General features: G+C 40.0%; 1 protein-coding gene and 1 pseudogene across 1 annotated transcript; one reads left to right on the top strand and one right to left on the bottom strand.

Annotated features, from left to right (window-relative positions):
* Positions 1-3,633: 3,633 nt before the first annotated feature.
* Positions 3,634-8,448, bottom strand: LOC112215055 (annotated as a pseudogene).
* Positions 8,324-11,406, top strand: LOC112214420 (putative Dol-P-Glc:Glc(2)Man(9)GlcNAc(2)-PP-Dol alpha-1,2-glucosyltransferase). The gene is made up of 3 exons (XM_024373136.1): positions 8,324-8,697; positions 9,050-9,247; positions 9,477-11,406. Exons 1-3 carry the CDS (start codon positions 8,533-8,535, stop codon positions 10,533-10,535), a joined length of 1,422 nt encoding a protein of 473 aa, XP_024228904.1. The 5' UTR covers positions 8,324-8,532; the 3' UTR covers positions 10,536-11,406.
* The last annotated feature ends 3,619 nt before the right edge of the window (positions 11,407-15,025 follow it).

Raw genomic sequence — 15,025 nt, 5'->3', positions numbered from 1 at the left:
TGATCCCTTTACACTGTGTAAATAGGGAGGCGCACAATTGGCCCAGCATCGTCTGAGTTAGGGTTTGGCCAGGGTACGCCGTCATTCTAAATAAGAATTTGTTCTTTAACTGACTTGCCTAGTAAAATAAAAAATATCAGCATATTTTTACTGTACGTAAAGTACATGTCTCAGTAATCATACAGCCCATGCAGTAGCCAACTCTGTATGTATACAGTTGAAGTCAGAGATTGGAGTCATTAAAACTTGTTTTTCAAACACTCCACAAATTTCTTGTTAACAAACTATAGTTTTGGCAAGTCAGTTAGGATATCTACTTAGCGCATGACACAAGTATTTTTTTCCAACAATTGTTTACAGACAGATTATTTCACTGCATCACAATTCCAGTGGGTCAGAAGTGTACATACACTAAGTTCACTGTGCCTTTAAACAGCTTGGAAGATTCCAGAAAATGATGTCATGGCTTTAGAAGCTTCTGATAGGCTAATTGACATCATTTGAGTCAATTGGAGGTGTACCTGTGGATGTATTTCAAGGCCTACTGTCAAACTCAGTGCGTCTTTGCTTGACATCATGGGAAAATCAAAAGAAATCAGCCAAGACCACAGAAAAAAAATTGCAGACCACCACAAGTCTGGTTCATCCTTGGGAGCAATTTCCAAACGCCTAAACGTACCACGTTCATCTGTACAAACAATAGTACGCAAGTATAAACACCATGGACCATGGACCTTCATACCGGTCAGGAAGGAGACGTGTTCTGTCTCCTAGAGATGAACTTACTTTGGTGTGAAAGTGCAAATCAATTCCAGAACAACAGCAAAGGACCTTGTGAAGATGCTGGAGGAAACGGGTTCAAAGTATCTATATTCACAGTAAAACGAGTCCTATATCTACATAACCTGAAAGGCCGCTCAGCAAGGAAGAAGCCACTGTCCAAAACCACCATAAAAAAGCCAGACTACGATTTGCAACTGCACATGGGGACAAAGGTCGTACTTTTTGGAGAAATGTCCTCTGGTCTGATCAAACAAAAATAGAACTGTTTGGCCATAATGACCATCATTATGTTTGGAGGAAAAAGCGGGAGGCTTGTAAGCCGAAGAACACCATCCCAACTGTGAAGCACGGGGGTGGCAGCATCATGTTGTGGGGATGCTTTGCTGCAGGAGGGACTGGTGCACTTCACAAAATAGATGGCATCATGAGGGAAGAAAATGATGTGGATATATTGAAGCAACATCTCAAGACATCAGTCAGGAAGTTAAAGCTTGGTCGCAAATGGGTCTTCCAAATGGACAATGACCCCAAGCATACTTCCAAAGTTGTGGCAAAATGGCTTAAGGACAACAAAGTCAAGGTATTGTAGTGGCCATCACAAAGTCCTGACCTCAATCCTACAGAAAATTTGTGGGAAGAACTGCGTGTGCGAGCAAGGAGGTCTACAAACCTGACTCAGTTACATCAGCTTTGTCAGGAGGAATAGGCCAAAATTCACCCAATTTATTGTGGGAAGCTTGTGGAAGACTACCCAAAACGTTTGACCCAAGTTAAACAATTTAAAGGAAATGCTACCAAATACTAATTAAGTGTATGTAAACTTCTGACCAACTGGGAATGTGATGAAATAAACCATTCTCTCTACTATTATTCTGACATTTCACATTCTTAAAATAAAGTGGTGATCCTAACTGACCTAAAACCGGGAATTTTTACTAGGATTAAATGTCAGGAATTGTGAAAAACTGAGTTTAAATGTATTTGGCTAAGGTGTATGTAAACTTCTGACTTCAACTGTATATGTGACAGTCTTATTGTATAGCCTAGTTATATTTTTCCCACATTTAAATATCTATCCCTTTGAATAACACTTTCTAGTTACTGGAGCAAATACATATGATTATTTATAGACAGCAAGTTTACTTGACAATAATGGGCTACTCTCCCTTTTTATTTACCTTCACTCTCCTGTCATGTCTCTGATATGAGCAGAGATGTAAGGAAGGAATCCCTAGAACTGTGCTTATTTTCTTATTTTAAGAGCTGCATAACCAAGTTCATGTGCTAGAAGAGCCATCCTCACATTTATATAAAATGCCACATCTCCCCTGGAGCCCTTGCACAGCCTCAAGGAATTGTACAAATGCATCACGATCTCCTTCACATTGTGCTCATTCTATCATGACAGAATTACAGAATCCCTCTATGGTGATTTTCCGTCTCGTGTTCAGACACTTAGGTCAAAAAAAGATAGAGGAGGTAGCCAGCAGCGCGTCAAGACGCTATCTGTAGCCTACTGCCACGATCTGTTGATGAGGCAAATTTGTTGCTTTTCTCGCATTGGCTAACAGATAGCGAATTTGTATTATTTGTATTATTTGTCTACAAAGGAATGATATATGAAAATAAAACATAACACCACCAAAACAAACTGCAAATGCATCCAACAAGTTTGTAGTCACTAACATGATGTAGTCATTGCGCACTAGGAAAAAGGGGACGAAATACAAAACTTCTAACTACCCAGCCTGGTGCAGGTCTACAATTTTGTTTCTGGTGTCCTTTGACAGCTCTTTGGTCTTGGCCATAGTGGAGTTTGGAGTGTGACTGTTTGAGGTTGTGGACAGGTGTCTGGCTCGTTTGTAGGTGACCAAATACTTACTTCCACCATAATTTGCAAATAAATCCATTAAAAATCCTACAATGTGATTTTCTGGATTTTTTTTCTCATTTTGTCTGTCATAGTTGAAGTGTACCTATGATGAAAAGTACAGGCCTCTCTCATCTTTTTATGTGGGAGAACTTGCACAACTGGTGGCTGACTAAATACATTTTTGCCCCACTGTATATGTTTGATAAATTCAAGGCATGCACCACACAGAACACACTGCAACGGACTCATCAACACAATGCTGCAAGACAAACTCATCGTTTCCATTGGAAATGAATGTACTTCTGGTGTACCAAAATGCAATGACACTGGTAGTGTGATTGAGGTATTCAGCTACAGATTAAATAAATTATGAACTTCACAGGGTGGTGAAAGTGCATGTTGATGAGATTGATGCTGCTTTCCAATATCAAGGGTCTTAATCTGGTGACATGATCAATGCTTGGCTGCCATTTAACAAATACAAATCATTTTGCTAATTTGTCCATAAAAAGCTCTTCATGTAGGCAATACCTACACTGTATATGTGAGCTGTAGGCAAGAGCACACATGCCAAGGCGAGTGGGCACAATGGTGGGCACATTCTCGATATAACGCAATGTTTTGTGACAAAACCATCAGTTGAGTTGAAAATGCGATGACAACCCACATACTTTTTTAAATTCGATACATGGGAATTAAAACACAAACATTATTTAAATGTGCACTACATCCTCACGCTCAGCTTTTAATCCACAAGTCAATTTGATTAGATTAAACAGCTCTGATGGGGAAATGTGATTTTTGAGTATTTGCATGAAAATCTGTACCCAATTGGATAGTAATCTAGCTATAGTTAATAACCCTGTTTGGTCCTCTGATGTTTTTACACATCTGTCATTTTCTAACCAGATTTAACATTGCTGATGTGTAAATTAACAGTCATTTAAAAAATAAAAATGCACATGTTTAATAACATATTCAAGGAGGAAAACATTTGTTTTATTGTTTTATGACATTGTGCAGCAAAAAAAAATGATAGAACATTCCATTTACTGCCATGTCTTCTTGTTGAGCTACATGACATCTTTGGTTGCCATCCTGCAGACAACAGACAAAAAGGACATTTAGGTCTTTAAAAATAAACGTCTCCGTTGGAGGATAAGGTGGGAGGCTTTGGCGCAGACATTTACAATATTGTTACCTGAGAAAATCACACAATTTATTATTTTCATCTAGAACATTAAAATGTTTATTATAGCTTGACAGTTGACAAAAAAGATCATTCCTAATGTCGCTTTGTTTTGATGGATCCATCGTTACAAAAAGAACAGACACGTTTATCTAAGGGAGTATGTATCGACGAGTCTCAATACCAAGAGGGGCCATTCCACATCTACATTTTGCAAAAGAGCTTCAGTATTGCTTAGATAAAACTGTACTTAAGCAAGATTCTGTCCCAAAAGTGCATTTAAAAACCAGTTGGTGACACTTTAGTCTTCACTCTCCAAAAGTGCTAATTCTAAAATATTTCTGTCCTTTCTAGAATACACTGTCAGTGAGATTTTTTTATTTGAACTTTATTTAACTAGGCAAGTCAGTTCAGAACAAATTCTTATTTTCAATGACGGCTTAGGAAGTGGGTTAACTGCCTTGTTCAGGGGCAGAACGACAGATTTTTACCTTGTCAGCTCGGGGATTCGATCTTGCAACCTTTCGGTTACAAGTCCAACGCACTAGGCTACCTGCCGCCCTACCTGCCGAGATGAGTCATATGGAGTTAAAAATGGTATAGAAAAAATGTATTCGCCATTGCAACATCAAAAGCCAATAACACAACATGTTTACATAGACGTACATTTTGCATGCTGCAAAATCACTGCCAAATGTAGGTGCATTTGGAAAGTATTCAGACCCATTGACTTTTTCCACATTTTGATACATAACAGCCTTATTCTAAATGGATTACATTTTTTCCACCTTCATCAATCTACAAACAATAGCCAATAATAATAAAGTAGAAACAGGCATTCAGAAATGTTTGCAAATGTATTAATGTATTATATATATATATATATATACACACAGTGCCTTGCGAAAGTATTCGGCCCCCTTGAACTTTGCGATCTTTTGACACATTTCAGGCTTCAAACAAAGATATAAAACCTTATTTTTTTGTGAAGAATCAACAACAAGTGGGACACAATCATGAAGTGGAACGACATTTATTGGATATTTCAAACTTTTTTAACAAATCAAAAACTGAAAAATTGGGCGTGCAAAATTATTCAGCCCCTTTACTTTCAGTGCAGCAAACTCTCTCCAGAAGTTCAGTGAGGATCTCTGAATGATCCAATGTTGACCTAAATGACTAATGATGATAAATACAATCCACCTGTGTGTAATCAAGTCTCCGTATAAATGCACCTGCACTGTGATAGTCTCAGAGGTCCGTTAAAAGCGCAGAGAGCATCATGAAGAACAAGGAACACACCAGGCAGGTCCGAGATACTGTTGTGAAGAAGTTTAAAGCCGGATTTGGATACAAAAAGATTTCCCAAGCTTTAAACATCCCAAGGAGCACTGTGCAAGCGATAATATTGAAATGGAAGGAGTATCAGACCACTGCAAATCTACCAAGACCTGGCCGTCCCTCTAAACTTTCAGCTCATACAAGGAGAAGACTGATCAGAGATGCAGCCAAGAGGCCCATGATCACTCTGGATGAACTGCAGAGATCTACAGCTGAGGTGGGAGACTCTGTCCATAGGACAACAATCAGTCATATATTGCACAAATCTGGCCTTTATGGAAGAGTGGCAAGAAGAAAGCCATTTCTTATAGATATCCATAAAAAGTGTTGTTTAAAGTTTGCCACAAGCCACCTGGGAGACACACCAAACATATGGAAGAAGGTGCTCTGGTCAGATGAAACCAAAATTTAACTTTTTGGCAACAATGCAAAACGTTATGTTTGGCATAAAAGCAACACAGCTCATCACCCTGAACACATCATCCCCACTGTCAAACATGGTGGTGGCAGCATCATGGTTTGGGCCTGCTTTTCTTCAGCAGGGACAGGGAAGATGGTTAAAATTGATGGGAAGATGGATGGAGCCAAATACAGTACCATTCTGGAAGAAAACCTGATGGAGTCTGCAAAAGACCTGAGACTGGGACGGAGATTTGTCTTCCAACAAGACAATGATCCAAAACATAAAGCAAAATCTACAATGGAATGGTTCAAAAATAAACATATCCAGGTGTTAGAATGGCCAAGTCAAAGTCCAGACCTGAATCCAATCGAGAATCTGTGGAAAGAACTGAAAACTACTGTTCACAAATGCTCTCCATCCAACCTCACTGAGCTCGAGCTGTTTTGCAAGGAGGAATGGGAAAAAATGTCAGTCTCTCGATGTGCAAAACTGATAGAGACATACCCCAAGCGACTTACAGCTGTAATCGCAGCAAAAGGTGGCGCTACAAAGTTACTTAAGGGGGCTGAATAATTTTGCACGCCCAATTTTTCAGTTTTTGATTTGTTAAAAAAGTTTGAAATATCCAATAAATGTAGTTCCACTTCATGATTGTGTCCCACTTGTTGTTGATTCTTCACAAAAAAATGCAGTTTTATATCTTTATGTTTGAAGCCTGAAATGTGGCAAAAGGTCGCAAAGTTCAAGGGGGCCGAATACTTTCGCAAGGCACTGTATATATATTTTAAAAAAGCACATTTACCTAAGTATTCAGACCCTTTACTCAGTACTTTGTTGAAGCAAGGACATTAGTCTCCCAGCCCCTGCCACTGAAAAACACCCCCACAGCATGATGCTGCCACCACCATGGTGCCAGGTTTCCACCAGACGTGATGCTTGGCATTGAGGACAAAGAGTTCACTCTTGGTTTCATCAGACCAGAGAATCGTGTCATTTAGGTGCCATTTGACAACTCCAAGCGGGCGGTCACATGCCTTTTACTGAGGAGTGGCTTCAGTCTGGCAGCTCTACCATAAAGGCCTGATTGATGGAGTGCTGCAGAGATGGTTGTCCTTCTGGAAGGTTCTCCCATTTCCACAAAGGAACTCTGTGGCTCTGTCAGAGATCATCTGGTACTTGGTCCCCTCCCCTCCCTGACCAAGGCCCTTCTCCCCCGATCGTTCAGTTTGGCCGGGTGCCCAGCTCTAGGAAGAGTCTTGGTGGTTCAAAACTTCTTCAATTTAAGAATGATGGGTCCCCTGTGTTCTTGGGGACCTTCAATGCTGCAGACATTTTTTGGTACCCTTCCCCAGATCTGTACCTCGACACAATCCTGTCTCGGAGTGCTACGGATAATTCCTTTGACCTCATGGCAAGGTTTTTGCTCTGACATGCACTGTCAACTGTGGTACCTTTCCGAATCCTGTCCAAACAATTACATTTACCACAGGTGGCCTTCAATCAAGTTGTAGAAACATCTCAAGGATGATCAATGGAAACAGGATGTACCAGAGCTCAATTTCAAGTGTCATAGCAAAGGGTCTGATTACTTATGTAAATATGTTTTTTTATTTTTAATGAATCTGTTTTCGCTTTGTCATTATGGGGTATTGTGTGTAGATTGCTGGGAATTATATATTTGTTTTATACATTTTAGAATAAGGCTGTAACGTAAACAAAAATGTGGATAAAGTCATGGGATCTGAATCATTTCTGAAGCACTGTAAATATTATATTACTGTGTGTAACACTCAAAGGAAAAACAAGACCAACCTTTTTGATCTTAGCAGGGTCGGTCAACATGGAGACATCTTCAACTGGAATATGTTGTCCGTCCACCTTGGCAATGATGTCACTCATGTGCTGCGTCTCCTCTTTGGGATGGACCAGAACTATGAGAAGAGCACTATCACTGTCTGATATCCCAAACCTCTTGAAAGCCTCTGAACTCTAAAGGATTAGACATTAGGATGGGATATTACTTAGAAAAGTGTGTCAATGTGTGTGTGATACTTTTAGAGGCTCCTTACATTATTAGTGGGTGAAAGGTTGTAGATGATTTGGGAATATAAGCTCCTTGTCTCCTCGTGCTATGTAAATGGACTGCCTTGTTTGCTGCCACTAGCAACTTGGAAGGGGTTCACTATCTGCAAAAATAAATGTGTGGATCATTGCATCAACTTCAGTCAAGCATTCATACATTACATCAAACCAAAATATCTAGCCAGCTAGTTACATTGTCTCACCATAGACGGGTTTATCAAGGCACCATTAATCTTTCCTTCCATTACATTTTTCCTAAATTCTGCAGCGTTTCTGACATATTTGAATAGCAACTGAGTTACAGTACGATCAGGAAAGAGTTCCAATTCTTGAGTTGAATACATAACGGAAGAAAAACGAATTTGTGGATGAAACAAGAGCCGAAAATTTGTTAGACCATCTCACGTGGTTAAAAAAATAAATAGAGGGAACAAAAACAAAGTAGCACAATTAATCTAAAAGGTTCCGGTTTTACTCGACAAAAAAATCTGTATGCTGAACTTGTAAATTGTTAATACATATTATGAAATAAAATATAATACATACATATATGCTCGCATTTTTTAAACGTGTGTACAACAGAGAAGCAGTTACATTATTTGTGAAATGATACTGATAGGGACATCAGAATTCTAAAACAGCTTCCGTACGGACTACCTTTCACTGACGGACCACCAAGCTGTCAAAAAATCGAAACTTTTCCGTTTTAGCTAGATGGAAAGATCTGTATATTTTTTTGTAATCTTATTTCAATTTCATGCTTACTTAACTTGACATTAAACGTATGTAGTGTACACCATATATACGTATCTAGCTAATTTTAGAATTATTTCTGCGTTAGTTCAGAATTCGTAGGTGAAGATGGAGAAATTCGAAAGGTACATTTTCACTGCTCTCTGCAGCACCAACTTTTTGGTTTCGTGTCTCCTGTTCTCCAAAATAACTCGGGAGCAAAGGGAGCCCTACATGGACGAAATATTTCACGTCCGTCAAGCTCAGAAATACTGCTACGGGAAGTTTAACGAGGTATTGTTTTGCTATGTCAATGTCATTTCCTTGATTTTCTTATATTGTTGCTTGTCGGATTAACGCAACGCTTGTCCTTGGAATATTGTGACAGATTGCTAGATTGACTTTTTAACCCTTAACTAAACCATCTGTGACGATGAACATAGACAGATCAGACTATCGCTGGTCATTATTGTGGATAATATGCCTGAATTCTGAAAAGTATTGTAATTCTGCAGTGGTATATATCCCTATATGTAACGAAACCATTTGGCATCTCTCTAACTTGAAAAACATGAACCCTTTTATGTTTAATGATGTAGTAGAGGCTCTTTAACGGGATCTTTTTACTTTCTCTTTGTTGTTCCAGTGGGACCCAATGATCACCACGCTTCCTGGCCTGTACCTGGCGTCAGTGGGTGTGATCAAGCCAGTGGTGTGGCTAGTGGACCTCACAGGGAAGGTAGTGTGTTCTACGGCGATGCTGCGCTTCATCAACCTCCTCTTCAACTGTGGTATCCTCTACCTGCTGTATCTCATCATCTGCAAGCTCCACCTTAAAGAGAAGGTAATAATGTCTTTACATGTTATTACATTTATAACATCCCCAAGGGTGGCCAGCTCGTGTGGCAAGCTGCAGTGTGTGCTCTGTGCAGGCTTTTGCTCCAGTCCAACTTTTACTCACCTTACTCAAATAAGTTTGGTATAAATTAAGACCTTGAAAAAATTATTGAATGTCCTTAAAGCTTCAATTGCATTCCTTTTGTTAGTCATAACAACCATGGTTTCTCTTTCAGACTAAGACTGCCTCCCGCAGAGTTCTCTCAGCCCTGTCCCTGTCCACCTTCCCCGTGCTCTACTTCTTCAACTTCCTCTACTACACAGATGCCGGATCTACTTTCTTCATTCTCTTCACGTACCTCATGACCCTGTACGGCTGTCACAAAGCCTCGGCACTCATCAGCGTCTTCGCCATATTCTTCCGCCAGACCAACATCATCTGGGTGGCGTTCTGCGCCAGCACGGTTGTGGCCAACAAGATGGACGAAACTTGGAGGACGGAACAGTCGAAGAAAAAGGACGATAAGTCGCCCTGTCAGATACCTTTCTCCGTAAGCGGGGTGAAGAGAGTGATGCGTTTCCTGTTGGAATTCCTGACCACAGCCAATCATGTGAAGGCTGTGATGTTAGTGGCGTGGCCGTACATTCTTGTTGCTGTGGGTTTTATTGCATTCATTGTGTTGAATGATGGGATCGTAGTCGGAGACAGATCCAGTCACGAGGCCTGTCTCAACTTCCCTCAGCTCTTCTACTTCTTCTCCTTTGCCCTCTTCTTCTCCAGCCCCACATCGCTGTGCTACCACCGAGCTCTCCGCTTCATCCAGAACCTCAAGAAGCAGCCACTGCTCTACTTACTGATCACGGGACTCTGCCTTCTCCTAGTGTGGAAGTTCACCTTCGTACACAAGTACCTCCTGGCCGACAACAGACACTACCCCTTCTACGTGTGGAAGAGGATCTTCCAGAAGCATGAGGTGGTGCGTTTTGCCCTCATCCCGGCATACGTGTTTGCAGCGTGGAACTTCATGGACACTCTGAAGTCCCGGTCACTGTTCTGGAGCCTGGCGCTCCTGGTGTGTCTGCTGGCAGCCACAGTGCCTCAGAAGCTGCTAGAGTTCAGGTACTTTATTGTTCCGTACCTGCTCTACCGCCTCCACATGCCCCTGCCCTCCCTCACCAGACTGGTGCTGGAGTTCCTGTTCTATACAGCCGTCAACGCAGCCACGCTGTACATCTTCATCAACAAGACTTTTCAATGGCCAAATAGTCCGGCTGTACAGAGGTTTATGTGGTAGCCTGAACTGAACAGGAGGAACCCAGTTATTAACCTATAGGTTATACTTTTTCTATTTAAAATGAGTAAGGCCAGGAGTTTTTCCTGTTGTGGTGAGATCATGCTCAGGAAACATCCCTGGCCCTAAATGTGAGAAAATGCATTTCATGTGAAGAAAGCTTTGAAGAGCACAAGTTGTTTTATTGTGTACATTTGAACTGTGAATTGTTCATTGAATGATGTCATTTGGATGGAGGAAGAGACTGAAAAATGTAAAAGCCATATTGTAAAGCAAGAATCTGTGTTTTATACTGTATGGTTTAAAGAAATGTTATTTGTTTTGAAGAACATTCATGACTTATCTTAATTTAACTCTGTGGTAGAGTTACGTGTTATTTGTCTTTATTTCTATATTTAGTTCAAACAGATGTTTAAAGGTTGATAGAGACTAAATGATGTGGCTCTCTTTGTAAACATACAACATCCTTGACTGTATTCAAAGAAATTAGTCTGTTATGCCCTATTCTATATCGGGAATAGAATCAATAAACCATGTAAACAAACATCTGTGTTTACATTCTGCTGCAATATTCTGAAGTGTAAAGTTGTGATATACAATGGGTTATAATCATCTTTCTTTCTTTGTGCTGTATTTTAGATGATCTATATCCTGCCTTCAAATGCATTCCCTTGAATAATGTTCCTGAAATTCTTTGTTTTTCTTGTGTGATTTTTTGCCCTAAAATTCCAGAACCATTCTCTGTTCTTTATAGGCCTAAGATATCATCCAGTAGCTTAAATAGTCTTTAAAGTACAATACCAGTCAAGTTTGGACACACCTACTCATTCAAGTTTTTTAATATATTTTTTTTATACTATTTTCTCTATTGAAGAATAATAGTGAAAACATCAACTATGAAATAACACATGGAGTCATGTAGAAACCAAAAGTGTTAAATCAAAATATATTTTATATTTGAGATTCTTCAAAGTAGCCACCATTTGCCTTGACAGCTTTGTACACTCTTGGCATTCTCTCAACCAGCGTCAACTGGAATGCTTTTCCAACAGTCTTGAAGGAGTTCCCACATACGCTGAGCACTTGTTCGCTGCTTTTCCTTCACTCTGCGGTCCAACTCATCCCAAACCATCTCAATTGGGTTGAGGTTGGGTTATTGTAGAGGCCAAGTCATCTGATGCAGCACTCCATCACTCTCCTTCTTGGTCAAATAAATCACTGACAGTGTCACCAGCAGTGCACCATCACACCACCTCCTCCATGCTTCACGGTGGGAACCACACATGCGGAGCTCATCCGTTCACCTGCTCTGCGTCTCACAATGGACAGGACAGATATCCACCGGTCTAATGTCCATTTGTCATGTTTCTTGACCCAAGCAAGTCTCTTCTTATTATTGTTGTCCTTTAGTAGTGGTTTCTTTATAGCATGAAGGCCTGATTCATGCAGTCTCCTCCAAACAGTTGATGTTGAGATGTGTCTGTAACTTGAACTCTGAAGAATTTATTTGGGCTGCAATTTCTGAGGCTGGTAACTCTAATGAACTTATCCTCTGCATCAGAGTAACTCTGGGTCTTCCTTTACAGTGGCGCTACTAATGAATCAATATTGAATAAAGATGATTGTTTGAAGAAATGACAAAGTCTCTCACCTGATTAGAATATTCCACCACAAGAGCCAGTTTCATCATAGCGCTTGATGATTTTTGCAACTGCAGATGAAGAAACATTTAAAGTTCTTGACATTTTCCGGATTGACTGACCATGTCTTAAAGTCATGATGGACTGTCATTTCTCTTTGCTTTATTTAAACTGTTTTTGCCATTATATGGACTTGTCACAACACAACTGAAGGAAAGAAATTCCACAAATGAACTTTTAACAAGGCACACCTGTTAATTGAAATGCATTCCAGGTCATGAACCTCATGAAGTTTGTTGAGAAAATGCCAAGAGTGTACAAGGCAAAGGGTGGCTACTTTGAAGAATCTCAAATATAAAACATATTTTGATTTCTTTAACACTTTTTTTGGTTACTACATGATTGTGTTATTTGATAGTTTTGATGTTCTCACTATATTCTACAATGTAGAAAATAGTAAAAATAGAGAAAAACTCTGGAATGAGTAGGTGTGTCAACTTTTGACTGGTATTGTATGTAGATTCTTCAAACGTAGTGTGTACATTAGCTTCAGAAATGTTTCTTTGGTCAACATTCGGTTACTTTTACCTGTATTTCCTACCTGCATCTTTATCTGTCTGCTACTGATCTTTCTTGTCCCTGTATGGCTGTCCCTGGGCTGAAATGATCAAATGAAGTGACGCAATAAAATTATTCATGTAATACTAATATTGTTGAGTGAATTTGAGCCACTGCCTGATGCTTCAATACACCCATTTTACCACAAGGTGGTGCTCTAATATTTTGTAAATATACATTTGAACTCAATCTTGATTGTGCACGATTAGCTTGATTGGGAAACATTGATTTGATAGAACATAATATAATTGTCAAACCTTTTTAAGTGTGTAAATGGAAATGTATATCAGAATTTGTGACTCGTTGTAAAGAAACAAAGGGTAGACAAAGAAACAAGAATGAACATGCTTACTGTAAATTAGGTATTGATTGCCTTGTAGCTATAGTGTTGTGAAGTGCTCTCCCTACCCACACTGTCAATAGAGTAATCAAGTATGCTCTCTACTAGGGATGTAATGATTCGCCGGTCCCCGATTCCAAATGTTTAAGTGCATCGATCGGCAGACCACAAACCGAAACAAATGTAGGTAGCACGCATCCGTCAGAAGATCGATTAAAACATTATGAATCGCCGGTTCACAAAAATGTTTTGCTCATATTACATTCTTTCAACCAAATACCTCATCTTTTAAGTCAATAGATGCGTCCTCTCCTTCAGTTTCGAATTGCATGTTACTGTGTTGACAGTCATTGATTTACAAGTAATTTTGCATTCCACACAACCCCAGGCAATATATTATCAGTAGCCTAGTCAAACTGGCCTTTTCCCAATCTTACACATCTGCGCGGCACCTTCAGCATTCAAATGCTAAAATGGCCTTCGTGATATTAGGCTTTATTAGTTAAAAGAACCTATGTCGTTTTCTAAGTTATTGTTATTTGTACGCTGTTGAGCCTCCTTCATCGCTTAACTTTGGGCGGCAGGGTAGCCTAGTGGTTAGAGCGTTGGACTATTAACCGGATGGTTGCAAGTTCAAATCCCCGACCTGACAAGGTACAAAACTGTTCTTCTGCCCCTGAACAGGCAGTTAACCCACTGTTCCTAGTGGAAGTCAGATAAGAATTTGTTCTCAACTGACTTGCCTAGTTAAAGAAAAACTCCAAACAGATTTTGTTTCGTTTCATTTGTTTACGATCACATGTCTCTATTATACCTGGGAACAGATTTTTTTTTCAGTCTAGGGGAGAAAAAAACCTGATTATTACTATTTTTTTCTCAGAAAACCTGGTGGGCCATATAAACCAAGTTTGTCCCACACAGGCCGCCAGTTGTGAAACCCTGCCATAGACATACATAATTTACACACGCACGCACGCACGCACGCACGCACGCACACACACACACACACACACACACACACACACACACACACACACACACACACACACACACACACACACACACACACACACACACACACACACACACACACACACACACACACACACACACACACACACACACACACACACACACACACACACACACACACACACACACACACACACACACTCAGCTCAGACAGATCCAGCTCAGAGAGGCCCGGCTTATGAGTTCCTGTGTTTATGCAACAAATGTTCGTGAACCGAATCACATCCTGAGCCCATGTATCTAGATACGTATCAAATCGTCTTAAAAGGGAACAATGCACATCCCTACTCTCTACCTACGCAACCGATGGCCCTACTAGAGTATAATCACACTGTTCTCAACACGAGTTCTCTGCTGTTTACATTAGTGTTTTATAATGAGACAGACAGGATGTAACTGGAATTATCTTCCAGTGTTGATTACACTATTGAGCCAAAAGTTGCTTGGTTAACGACTAATTAGCATCGTGTTGTTATTGCAATGATCAGCTCCTCATATGAACGCACAATGTTATATGCTGTTTTAATATTATGGCTTGGAAGGGCAGAGAAAGCTCTGTGTAATAACAATGTATTATGAACCTATAGCAGCTATTTTTAATAAGGAAAACCAGTTAAGGTTTGTTATTGTTGCAAGTATAACATTTTAGGTGTGTGGCTGGTAGAGGCGTCTGTAGAGGTTTTATCTTTACTCACACACACACACAAATTGCTCCCAATTCTGAGCATTCCCTTTGTGCCCACAGAATACACACAGTATTTTTTTATTAGTCCAGCGAATAAGAACCAAATAAACCAGAGATTGTTCCACTTTATGATACAAGTATCAAACTTGGTACACTAATACTAAATACCACATTCAGG

The sequence above is a fragment of the Oncorhynchus tshawytscha genome, linkage group LG15 (assembly GCF_018296145.1).
Source record: "Oncorhynchus tshawytscha isolate Ot180627B linkage group LG15, Otsh_v2.0, whole genome shotgun sequence".
Taxonomy (NCBI): domain Eukaryota; kingdom Metazoa; phylum Chordata; class Actinopteri; order Salmoniformes; family Salmonidae; genus Oncorhynchus; species Oncorhynchus tshawytscha.
The sequence above is the reverse complement of the archived record's forward strand: the minus strand, read 5'-3'. Positions and strand labels throughout refer to the sequence as shown.

What these genes read in the sequence shown, in the direction of transcription:
- LOC112214420 (XM_024373136.1), top strand. Translation starts at nt 8,533, where the DNA reads ATGGAGAAATTCGAAAGGTACATTTTCACTGCTCTCTGCAGCACCAAC. An exon ending in GCTACGGGAAGTTTAACGAG is followed by an intron (nt 8,698 to 9,049) that starts GTATTGTTTTGC and finishes TTGTTGTTCCAG; the next exon opens with TGGGACCCAATGATCACCAC. An exon ending in AGCTCCACCTTAAAGAGAAG is followed by an intron (nt 9,248 to 9,476) that starts GTAATAATGTCT and finishes TTTCTCTTTCAG; the next exon opens with ACTAAGACTGCCTCCCGCAG.